Source organism: Narcine bancroftii, chromosome 13 (genome assembly GCF_036971445.1).
Source record: "Narcine bancroftii isolate sNarBan1 chromosome 13, sNarBan1.hap1, whole genome shotgun sequence".
Lineage (NCBI taxonomy): Eukaryota > Metazoa > Chordata > Chondrichthyes > Torpediniformes > Narcinidae > Narcine > Narcine bancroftii.
Genome location: NC_091481.1, coordinates 62,484,477 through 62,496,491, shown reverse-complemented (window position 1 = coordinate 62,496,491; position 12,015 = coordinate 62,484,477). Strand labels below are relative to the sequence as shown.

Here is a 12,015-nt window from a genome sequence, read left to right as displayed (position 1 = left end):
AGCGCAGGCATACCTCTTCGCCGCCCATAGCAGGTCTGCTTGGGCAGCCATCCTCCTGGGGACGTCGAAGTCTTCCTCTGCGATGAACAGTCAGATGTCCTTGGGCAGCCTCTCTGGGAAGATCAGCGGGCAGGAGGTGTGGCCATCGTTGAGAGCGAGCATGTCACTCATGAGGGCAGAAGGAGCCCTGTCCCCCCCCCCCCAAACCGTCAAAATGCAACAGTTGGGCCGCAGAAAGCAAAGAAGTTGATGTTAATACTATCCTGTTGGAGCGTGTCCTGATTCTGATGTTCCTGATATTGGGTGACCTGCTGAGTTCCTCTGTGTGCTAGGGTAGACCTTCTGAGCAACATTCCACCCTTAAACTGCATGGCTGTCTAGCCGTGCAATATTTCTGGGACATTGACCAATAGTCAGTGTGTCTCTGCATCACCCCCCCACATCCCCTCCGCCCCACCCTGGCAATGGGAGTACGTCCCTTTGCAAAACAAATGCACTACTCACACAAAAGGTCGGGATCCCTTTATTCTGCTCGACGTCAGCAATGTGGGCAGACATCGGGACATCGTCAGGAAGCTGTTCATAGTCACTGCCCAGAGAGAGGAGGAAATCTGATACTTCTGCTGCCTGATCTGACAACACCCCATCTCCAAAGGGTTGCCCCCACCCCATGCCCCCACCACCACCACCCCAGTACCAGCCCTCATGAAAAGGCTGAATGGACAACTGATATCCTGGATTCCTCACCTCTCGCCCCTCAGTTGCTGGTGCATCGTTACAAGCTCCGGATAAGTCCAACGACAGAAGAGGGAAAGGCAAACGATGTACAGTCCTGCAGCAAAGGGCAGAATGCTCCAGACGAACTGTGACAATCAGAATCTGGTTTGAGGAAGTTGAACCACATTACGACAGCAGTTCTCTGGTTGAAGGCTCTTCAGGTTTTCTGCATTTTAAAAAAGGTTGAAAGCGAATCAATGGCTGAGCAAACAAATGCGTGGGAAACCCAGCCCATGCTGTTGGACTGGAAGATCAAGTTTGTCGGACTGGTCCGAAAGCCTGGATTGGTGCACGTACATCTTCCTGTGACCAAACTTGAGTTGGTAACTGCAGAGTGAAAAAAATGCCCCTTTGAATTCCTGAAGTAACTTCAGTGCCGCTTTCAGGTGGCCAGAATACCCTAGTGTAAAGCCACCTAAAATACCCGAGTGCGGCTGTTGTGGAGGCCACCTGTAAGCGGAGAACCCTGACCCGAGGAGTACTTGCCCAACTCTCCTCGGGTGGGTTCCGAGCGCTTCCGAGCGCTCCCCCTAGCCGCCTGAAAGCGGGAGGGACTATGGCTACAGTCGACACGAGCCAGCATTTGCTCCACAGTGCCTCCCCCCTCCCCCCATCACCGCTGCAGACCTTTCAGGTGCCAGAACAGCGCACTGCCACCTGAACGTCTCTTCGCGCGCACCCGCACCCGGCACCGGAGCCACGTTCTCCCGGCTATTCCACCCGAAAGCGGCTTATATCTGTTTTATGACTCTGCCTGTCTCTCTCTCCCCCCTCTCCCCCCCCCCCCCCCCCACTGTGCCTGCGTATGTTTCCCCCTGTCTCTGTTCAATATTCCAATTGCGGCAGTGGTTGGCACAGCACTGTGCCAATGCCAGCGACCCGGTTTCAATTCTGGGGCTGTCTGCAAGGAGCTTGTTGATCCAAACCAAGGCTTTTATTAACTAAAAGACTGGAGCATATCACAAGTAGGTCGACCAGTCCAGAATGACCTGGTCTGGCTAGGAGAAATCCTTTAAGACCTGCCAGTAGGTGTGGCTACTCTCTCAGCCAATCACAGTCATCCTACACTACAATCTGTACATAGACACATTGGTGATAGAATCTGTACGATCACAGGCGGTACAGGCTCTTGCTGTATGTCTACATTTACATTAAAAACCTGCAGCTTTTGTTCTTCTCTTCAGTGATAGGCTGGACCAGATTTGGTAACAAGAGAGAGACTTTGACATTCATTGCTAATGCAGAATAAAATTTGAGGCAGCAAGCATGTTTACGAGTCGGTTTTACTGCATTTCGAAAAGGAGCTTGTGAAAAATGTAAATAAACCAGACCAGTTCACAGATCCCAAGAGACTCATGGGGTCGCTTCAAATGCAGCGAGTGCCTAACTTGTGCTGCCCTCTGCACTGCTTGCCATCCAGGTTTCCGACCAATGGTTCATTCCGAATTGAAAGTTCTGATTTATGTTTGGGGCATGAGCCCATCGTCAAAAAATGAGTAAAATGTACCGCCTGTGATCGTACAGATTCTATCACCAATGTGTCTATGTACAGATGGTGGTGTAGGACGACTGTGATTGGCTGAGAGCGTAGCCACGCCTACTGGCAGGTCTTAAAGGGTTGCTCCTAGCCAGACCAGGTCATTCTGGACTAGTTGACCTACATGTGATATGCCTGACGTCACATACAGCCCTGAGATTTCCCCCACCACGCATCTGCGCCAAATGCATACTGGAGACTGAATGTCAGATCCAGCTTTCTCTACATTGGGAGAGGTTGGATGCAGACTGGGAGATCGCTTCGCCGAGCACCCGCACTCTCTCCGCATCGAGGACTGCCTACATTTTACTCATTCCTTGACGATGAGCTCAAGCCCCAAACATTGGTTATGTATCATTATCTCTGCTATGTAATGGACGCAGTTTGACCAGCTACGCTTATCTAGCATTGTCAATCTCTGCTGCCAGCATATGATCCATGCCTCTCCATTCCTGGCCTATCTCCACATCTATGTCAAAGCCTCTTAAACAATCCCATCAGACCTGTCTCTACCACTACCTGCTCATTCTCTCCAGCAACCTGTTCCCTGTCAAAGTGAGCATTTCTTTCCACTCAGAAACACAGCTGCCATTTATTTCACGTTTACAAAAAAAAAGGGAAATTGTCAGAGAATATCATCTAACTTTAGGGAAGTAAGCACATTGGTGACAATTTTCGCAGTGAAAAAACACAAGGGTTCTCGGAAAGAAAGCATAGACCACAGTATCTGTATCTACAAAGGGAGTAAAACACACAGAAGGGCTGTGGAGGAACTCTGTTGGTCTTTTCAGCGTCCATAGGAGACAAAGATACAGTATGTTGCCAATGTTTCAGGCCTGAGCCCTTCTTCTGCACAGCACAGTTGGCCTGGCGGTTAGTGCAACACCTTTACAGTGCCAGAGATCTGGACCAGGGTTCAAATTCCTTTGTTGTCTGTAAGGAGTTTGCATGATCTCCCCAAGTCTGTGTGTGGGCTCTGGTTTCCTCCCACTGTTCAAAATTTACTGGGGGCTGTAGGATAATTGGGTAGCACGGACTCGTGGGCCAAAGTGGCCTGTTATCATGCTGTAAGTTTACATTTTTTTTAATTCAAGGAATAAGCCAGAAGTAGAAAGTCTCAGAATTCAGACAGTGCCCGGCTGGGAGGTGGAATCCAGACCAACTCAAGGTGTTAGTGGGATCTGATAAGGGACAAGGTAAGAATTTATCATGTTTGTGTGAAAGGAGACCAAAGGGAGAGACAGAGCTGGGGGAGAGGGAAGAAAGGTGGTGGTGGGGGGGGGGGGGGGTGCGGGGGGGAAGTTTAACGAAAGCCACAGAAGTCGATGTTAATGCCATCCGGTTGGAGGGGGCCCAGTCAGAAGATGAGGTGTTGTTCCTCCAATTTGCGGGTGGTCTCAGTCTGACAGCGCATGAGACCATGGACAGAGATCTGCATGTTCCTTCCCCCCTCCACAGAGCTGCCTGAAAGACCAACAATAACATTAAAGACAATTAAACCATCCCCCACCCCCCAATGTACTGATAAAGCTTCTGACCAGGGCAACTTTTATTGAGCAGGGATAAGGAGACACTTTAAGAGAGTCACCCCAACGGCATGCGGCGTCATCCTGGGCAACGCCATCGCTGTTTCTCACAACTTTATTCAAACGAGCAAAGCCCGACGAAGGCCCTCCGCTGGCTGAATATTGGCTCCCATCTTCTCTGTGTTACCGCAGAGAATATTTACAATTTTAAACTTGCGGATATTTTTACCTATTATTGTATTCTTATTTATTTTAAAACATTTTTAAATATATTTTCCTTTTTGCCGGTTGCTTGAGGCTCTCATTTCCTTTAATTCTATTTACCATGGGTTTTTACTGTACCTTAAACAACTTCTGCCTGGTGTTATGGGAAATATACCTTCCTTATTCCCTCTGGCCACTCCATAATTTTAAACAATGGAATTCCCTGCAATCTGCTCTGTTCCAGAGTCCCCACAGCCTCCTTTGCTCAATGGTAAATGGTTTGAACTTGTCCAATCTTTCCCATCCCCTATGTTGAGATATTGGAAACGCGTACTATTCAAAGGGCTGAGAAAACAGTTGCTAATGGGATACTCTCGGTTTTGCCCATCCTTCTCCTCTACAGCCACATAAATTGGGCCTTTTTAAAGCACTCTGACCACATCCTGCCTTTTAGGGATGATTTGGCACTAATTTCCATTCACTGCCTTCTGACTAGAGATTTGCAGTTACAAAATTGCATGTGTGCTTAAAACCACAGCCTCAGCAGAAAGCATGAAACTCCCTCCCCATCTAAATTTAGATATAAGTGGCAATTCAGAAGGTTGTATCTTGTAGCAATAATTGGAACTTGCCAAATTAGTTGTCTTCCCTGACCAGCCCCAGGAGAACCATGGTGTTCCTCTAAACCTGGGAGAGCCTGGCCCCGGGAGAACCATGGTGTTCCTCTAAACCTTTGAGAGCCTGGCCCCGGGAGAACCATGGTGTTCCTCTAAACCTGGGAGAGCCTGGCCCCGGGAGAACCATGGTGTTCCTCTAAACCTGGGAGAGCCTGGCCCCGGGAGAACCATGGTGTTCCTCTAAACCTGGGAGAGCCTGGCCCCGGGAGAACCATGGTGTTCCTCTAAACCTGGGAGAGCCTGGCCCAGGGAGAACCATGGTGTTCCTCTAAACCTGGCAGAACCTGGCCCCAGGACAACCATGGTGTTCCTCTAAACCTACCCCAATCACTGTTGCTTTTCCTTCAGTTATTGCTTACCTACTTTCTGCTGTTTGGGCATTTAATTCTGGAATTTCCACAGCCACCTCACCCCATTTCTTCTTTCAAGATGGCCCCCAGTTTCTGGAGACACGAGATGCTGGCATCTGGAGCAATTAAAATGGTCAAGATCACTAGGGTCTCCCTTTCTTCTATTGACAAACATTCACCGGGGGCATTGCTCAAATATAGGGCCCAAAGAATTACCAAGGATCCCAACCATCCAGCACAAACTATCTTTGAACCACTTGCAGTGAACTGAGATTCACTGGTGATGGGTTGTGCAGATGGCTGGCTCCTCCCCCAGGCTCCGCCCCTATCTACCCACATATAACCCAAGTTTCCCGCCTAAACCCAGAGCCCTACTGAAGACCCTTGTATTTGCGCTTCACCACTACCATCAGGAAGGCGGTAAAACAGCATCAAGGTCAGGACTGCCAGGCTGGGAATTAGCTCCGTCCCACAGGTTGTGAAAACAAGATCCTGTAACCTTGGGTCTCTTATAAATGAAACAAATGAATTTTTATTTTATACTACATTTTTTTTTGTATGCGGTGAGACACACAGCTCGGTAACAGGCCCTTCCGGCCCGTGCCACCCAATTACACCCAATTAACCTCCAACCCCAGTACGTTTCTCGAGGGTGGGAGGGAACAGGAGCACCCAGAGAAATCCCACGCAGACACGGGGAGAGCGAAAGCAGGTCATTGGTGCTGTAATATCGCCACTAGGGTTGGTGTCACCCAGTGTGGTAACTCATGGTGTCACCCACCCTCCCTCCAATATATAGTTGTAAAAGTATAGAATAATATGCGATATTGTTGGAAGATGATTAAATGTAATATTTTGTAGATTATATGAATATTAACAAAATTGTTTTGTAAAATCTTTCTTAATTGAATGAGTCACTGAGCAGAAACCTTTTTCGATTTTTGTCCTACTTTTCCTTTAATTACTACTTCAGTCTCCAAAATGTTATTGATATCGGTTCACAAATACTAATGACCCACAATATTGTAGCTAAAACACCAGAACGTTTGACTGTAAAAACTTCACCAGCAGCGAGAACAACAGCGCGAGCTGGTAGCGCACGTGGACGACACCACGCGATTCAAAGTCTCATGTCATTGGAAGAATAACGCCGGCTCTGACCAAAGGACGTTAGGAGGCTCAAAAAAGTTAATGAGCATCGAATTTCATTAGTGTGGGGATACATGAAAATTGGGCTCATGAAAAATGTTTTTGTTGCTCTAAGTAACGACAGGGGGTATTTTTATAAAAAATAACAAATTTCTGCTGAAACATTTTATAGCCATTCATTTTGGTGTCACCCTCTCCGATAGAACCATAAAACATTACAGCACAGAAAACAGACCCCTTCTGGTCTGTGCCAAACTATTATTCCGCTTTGTCCCACTGACCTGCACCCAATCCATAGCCCTCTATACTCCTTCCATAAATGTGCCTGTCTTAAATATTAAAATTGAGGCCGCATTCACCACTTCAACTGGCAGCTCATTCCACACCCCCAGCGCTATCTGTTTGAAGAAGTTCCTTCTAATGTTCCCCCTACATTTACTCTGTCTATCCCCCTCATAATTTTTAATAACTATCAAATCTCACCTCGTTCTTCTACACTCCAGGGAATAAAGTCCTAACCTGTTTAACCTTTCCCTGTAACTCAAATCCTAAAGTCTAGGCATCATCCAAGTAAATCTTCTCTACGCTCTTTCAATCTTATTGATATCTTTCCTGTAGTTAGGTGACCAAAACTGCACAGTTCTCCAAATTTGGCTTCACCCATGTCTTGTACAACTTTACCATAACATCCCAACTCCTCTACTCAATTCTTTGATTTATGAAGGCTAATATGCCAAAGGCTCTCTTTACAACCCTATCCACCTGTGATACCACTTTCAGGGATGATGTGCCTATATTCCCAGATCCCTCTGTTCTACCACATTCCTCAGTGCCCGACCATTCACCGTGTATGTCCTACCTTGCTTGGTCCTTCCAAAATGATACATCTCACACTTGTCTGCATTAAATTCCATCTGCTGTTCCAGATCCTTCTGCAAGCTTTGAAAATCTTTGCCATCCACAACACCTTCAATCTTTGTGCCATCTGCAAAATTGTTGATCTGATTTACTGATGGAGGGATATGGTCCAAATGAAGGTCCACAGGTTTTGCTGTGGTATTCTATGGTTTTACAGGAGAAACATTTTCTTTAATAACAGTACATGAAAATCAAGGTTTTGTAATTGCCTTTCTGGGCAAGTGTGCAGGTGTGTAAAAGGACTCAGTGAGGCACATCTGGCCAGCTGCCAGCCAACAGCGTCTCCTTTGCCATTTACTCAGTGTCCTCCTAGGGCTGGAGATAACACCATGGCAAACGTCTGGGGACGGACCCTGCTGTTAGTCCAGAGTGAGTGATGTTAGCGTGGCACTGCGGAGCAATGGCGAGCCAGATTCCGTCCCCGCCCCACCCCCCCCCCAACCCAGCGCTGTCTGTGAGGAGCTTACCCATCCTTCCTGTGGCCACTCTTATAACTCCGATGTGTCATTCGACTGAAATTTCAGAGTACGGCTGATTGTGGCACCTAGGGTGGATAGGGTGGGTGAGTGGGGAATGGAGGGGGGGAAGTTGCCTGACTTCCTGAGTCCCTCCATCTTCATTCCTTTCCAGGACCGACCAGATACGATTTATTATCATGTAATAAAACAGGAATGTAATATTACATGTAATTGCCTTTAGTCTACCATTAGCATTACTTGGTGCCCCTTACAGTCAGTGAAAGCGAAGCGAAAGAGAGTTCCCAGAGACACCAAGTGTCCATGGATTTGACTCCGCGCTCCCACAGCCGCACAGAACTCCAGTCCAAACCTCCGAAACGATGAAAAAGCCGTCAGCACCCTTCGGGGGCCCTTCTTGCCCTCAGTGCCCTCACAAATTGTGGTTCTGATAGCTGGCTCTCATGAGCCGGTCTCCGGCAGCCTGGTGCGAGTCCCTCAACTTCAAGACGCCAGTGTTTCCTCGCCCGCAAGTCGCCAACAGCTCGCTGCCTGTGCCCCCCCCCAGCTGGCCCACCAGCGCGGTCACCGCCACTGAGGTCGTCTCCTCTGCTTCTTCTCCTTCTCAAAGGGGAGGTGGGGGAGGGGGAGAGAGGAGGGCAGGTGTGTGTGTGTTTGCCCCTTTACCTGTGCCCTGCCCCAGTCCGCTGCTCTCCCGCCCTCCGAGTCTGAAACCCTTCGAGGCCGCTGTCCATCATAAGGCGACGCTATCTTGGGCCCGGGCCCCGCTGTCAGACTTGGTGGTTGGGCCCCCGCAGGAGAGCACTGCCTCCCCAGGACCGCAACAGTGGCAGCTCTGCCATTTTATATTTCATTCTGCTACCTGCTCCCAAACAGATCAGAGGTCACAAATAGGAGTGGAGCATCGAAGGAGTGAAATGAGTCAGGCTGAACTGTTCCAGAGCCAGCTCATCTCCTCACTACTCACTCAACCACAGCTGAAATTGTTGCAATCATTTTGAATATGTTTCATCACTCCTGATTTTACTTAACTGTCACCCATTTCTTACTGGAAACTACCAACACTGAGCTCAATAAAATTGCATCAAAGGTCAGGGTTAGGAGCTTCATTTCGATAGCAGGAAGGTGACACAAGGTCTTTTCATGATTGGGTATTGAACATTTCAAAGATCTTCTCATTGACAACAACTTTGCAACATCTTTCTAAAAATTTCCATTTACCAAATCCTCATTTTTTTCAGATATTTGCAAATCAGACGTTTTCTTTCAATGCCTGATTTTCCCTAGGGTGCCTGATGTGAACGTTTTTTTGTTTCTCGCTGAGGTCTAACATTCATTATTTATGATGTTGGTAGGTTTAAGGCATGCTCTCTTAGTTAAAATTTAAAATACCTGGGAACAGGATTTAAACCTTTCAATATCGGACGAGGTTTGGGATTCAATTTTTGAAGATGGTTAGTAGTACATCTTTATGTGTCCGTCGTTGCTTGTTCCAATTGAAAGCCTCATATGTCTAAAGTTAAATGATCTCGTATTTATTCAGAGCTAGGCCCGTGCTGCGATAAATGTAAGAGGGGACAGGCTTCTCTAATCCATATGTTTTGGATGTGTCCTCGTCTCAAAGGTTATTGGAAAGATGCGTTTTGGACTTTATCCTTCAATTCAGAGCCTAATCCTTTTTGGCAGAACTGGAGAGGGTGAGGTTCTTTTAACTCTGGCCAACGGTCGAGTTCTTTCTCTCTTCGCCAGGTGTGTGATATCGCTTAGAAGGAAGGACGTTGCCTCATCTCCCCATGCTTAGTGGCTAAGGGTCTAGAAAAGATTCTTTATTCAATTGGCAACTCAAATAGAAGGTTTCAAATGTTGTGAGGCCCATTCCTGAATCTTGTCCACAACCTCCAGGCATAATCGAAATCCTAAATTTTAGTACTTTGCTGTTTAACTCCAGGAACGAAAATAGATTTTTTAAAAAAGCTGTACAATGATGGTAAGGGCATCGAGTTTAGAGGGTAAGGGTTTGAGACACGACTATCTGTGTAAAAATTATTAGATATGTTTATATGTTATATATCATGGATGGACTCTATATCCCTTTAGAACTTGCTGAGCTGTGTAATTTATCATTTTCATTGCACATGCTGTAAGTGTACTATATATACACATGTTTTACTATATATACACATGTTTATATGTATAAAATCAATAAAAATATTATTTAAAAAGTCAGGGTTAGGCGCTCCATTTATATAGCTGTGACAAGGCCCCACCGTCATATGTCAGCACCACTGAATGCATTCGACAAAGCCTTGCATTTCCCCGGTAATTATTCTCATGACCAGCTGGTGGCAGTGCTTGGGAGGAGATGAGCCCAAGTTTATTATCATCCGATTGTACAGGTTCGACCCCGAAGGAACGGCGTTCTCAGTTCCTCGGTGCTAAGAACATGCAAACACATCCAGACATCTCACACAAACAGACAAATGTAACATATGCAGTATGTATATGCATCAGAAAATTAAATAAATATTGTTAAATAAATAGTAGCGTCTCGGAGGGTTTGTATGGGCAGTTCATCAGTCTCACTGCCCATGGGAAGAAGTTATTTCTCAGCCTGGTGGTGCTGGCTCTGCTACTCCTGTATCTATTCCCCAACGGGAGCAGCTGAAAGATGCCGTGTATGGGGTGGAAGGGGGTCCTTGACGATTTTGCGCGCCCTCTTCAGACAATGATCCCGGTGGATCATGTCAATGGGTGGAAGGGAGGCTCCAGTGATCCTCTCTTCCGCTCTTACGGTCCTGTGGATTGGCCTCTGATCGATTTCTCTGCAGCAACCGATGCAGTCGGCCAGGACGTTCTCAATAAAGCTTCCGGTAGAAGGTTGAGAGGATGGTGGCCCGCTTTGGTCTTCTCAGGAAGTGCAGCACCTTCCTGACAAGTGAGGGGATGTCGTGTGCCCACGATAGGTCACTAGTTCAGTGGACTCCAATGAACTTGGTGCTCTCCACTCTTGCCACAAGCGAGCTGTTGATGTGTAGCGAAGGGTGGTCATCCCTGGTCCTTCCGGTCCACAAGCATCTCTCCATCGTCTTGTCCACATTGAGGCTCAGATTGGTATTCTCACACCATTTCACGAGATCTCCCGTCTCTGTAGCGTGACTCCTTGTTGTGGCTGAAGAGGCTGTTGTGTCACCTGCAAACTTGACACTTGGAGGTGGATCTGGCAATGCAGTCATGGGCCTTCAGTGTGAACGGGAGCCAGTTTAGCACACAGGTGTGCAGAGATGAGAGTGTTTATTGCCATATATAGAAGTAAAAGACACAGATGATCCAAAATTCTTACCTGCTGCAGCAGTGCAGGTAAATTACACTCACAAGTTGAATTATTGTAAATAGACAGAATATTGGACAGACATCAACAACTGAAGTGGACAGAACCAATTCCTTGGAGTTCACTTAACAAACGACTTATCATGGACACACAACATCTCCTCACTTGTCTGGAAGGTGCAACAGCACCTCCCACCCATTGACTTGATCTACCGGGATCGTTATCTGAAGAGGGCGTGTAAATTTATTGAGGACCCCTTCCACCCCCCCACCACCCCCCCCCCACCCCCACCACGCAGCATCTTTCAGGTACTCCTGACGGGAAAACATCAGACCCAGCACCACCAGGCTGAGGAACAATGGGCAAGGTTAACAGCCACCATCATGCCAACCTCCTCTATCAAGAATGCCCTGGCTGGCTATGTCACAGCGTGGTACGGTTACTGCAGAGAAATGAATCGGAGATCAATCCACAGGACCTTAAGAGTGGCAGAGAGGAGTCTCTCTTCCCCCATCAACATGATTTACCAGGATTGTAGTCTGAAGAGAGCGCGCAAAATCATTGAGGACCCCCTTCACCTCGCACACAGCATCTTACAGTTGCTCCCGTCGGGGAAGAAATACAGGAGGATCTGAGCCAGCACTGCCAGGCTGAGGGACAGCTTCTTCCCACGGGCAGGGAGAACGCTGAATGACTGATGAACTGCTCACACTCACCCTCCAAGACTCTCCTATTTATTTAGCAATAACATTTATTTATTTTACCGTGCAAATGTATTATTTATTCGTGTGCGTGTTAGGTCTGTGTGTGTATTTTGTACCGTGGGTCAGAGAACACTGTTTCATCAAGTTGATAAATAAACTTGAATTTGAACTTAAACAAGAGAAAATAAATATAAAAGGGCTATGACGGGAACAGGTCAATGAGATTAGTATGGAATAGATGGGCTGAAAGGCTGGCTGTATGGTTTTACAAGGATAGATCAGTTTCAGTTAGTGCACGATAAAAGGAGATGTTTCAACAATGCGGACACAAGCAAGGCACAGAACTATGGCACCAAGGCAATGGTTCTC

General features: G+C 47.2%; 1 protein-coding gene across 6 annotated transcripts in view; it reads right to left on the bottom strand.

The window, feature by feature from the left end:
* ncf4 (neutrophil cytosolic factor 4) overlaps nucleotides 1-11,631 on the bottom strand; it is a 46,656-nt gene extending 35,025 nt beyond the window's left edge. Inside the window, exons 1-5 of one of the 6 annotated variants that reach the window (XM_069909500.1) lie at nucleotides 11,470-11,631; nucleotides 7,080-7,205; nucleotides 5,081-5,187; nucleotides 748-943; nucleotides 505-589 (exon numbers count right to left, since the gene is read on the bottom strand). In XM_069909500.1, coding sequence (XP_069765601.1) covers nucleotides 505-589; nucleotides 748-773 — 111 coding nt within the window. In that variant the 5' untranslated portion in view covers nucleotides 774-943; nucleotides 5,081-5,187; nucleotides 7,080-7,205; nucleotides 11,470-11,631. Of the gene's footprint in view, nucleotides 1-504; nucleotides 590-747; nucleotides 944-5,080; nucleotides 5,188-7,079; nucleotides 7,297-11,469 lie in introns of those variants that run through there. The other 5 variants (XM_069909505.1, XM_069909503.1, XM_069909501.1 and 2 more) reach the window with 5 other exon arrangements.
* Nucleotides 11,632-12,015: the final 384 nt, after the last annotated feature.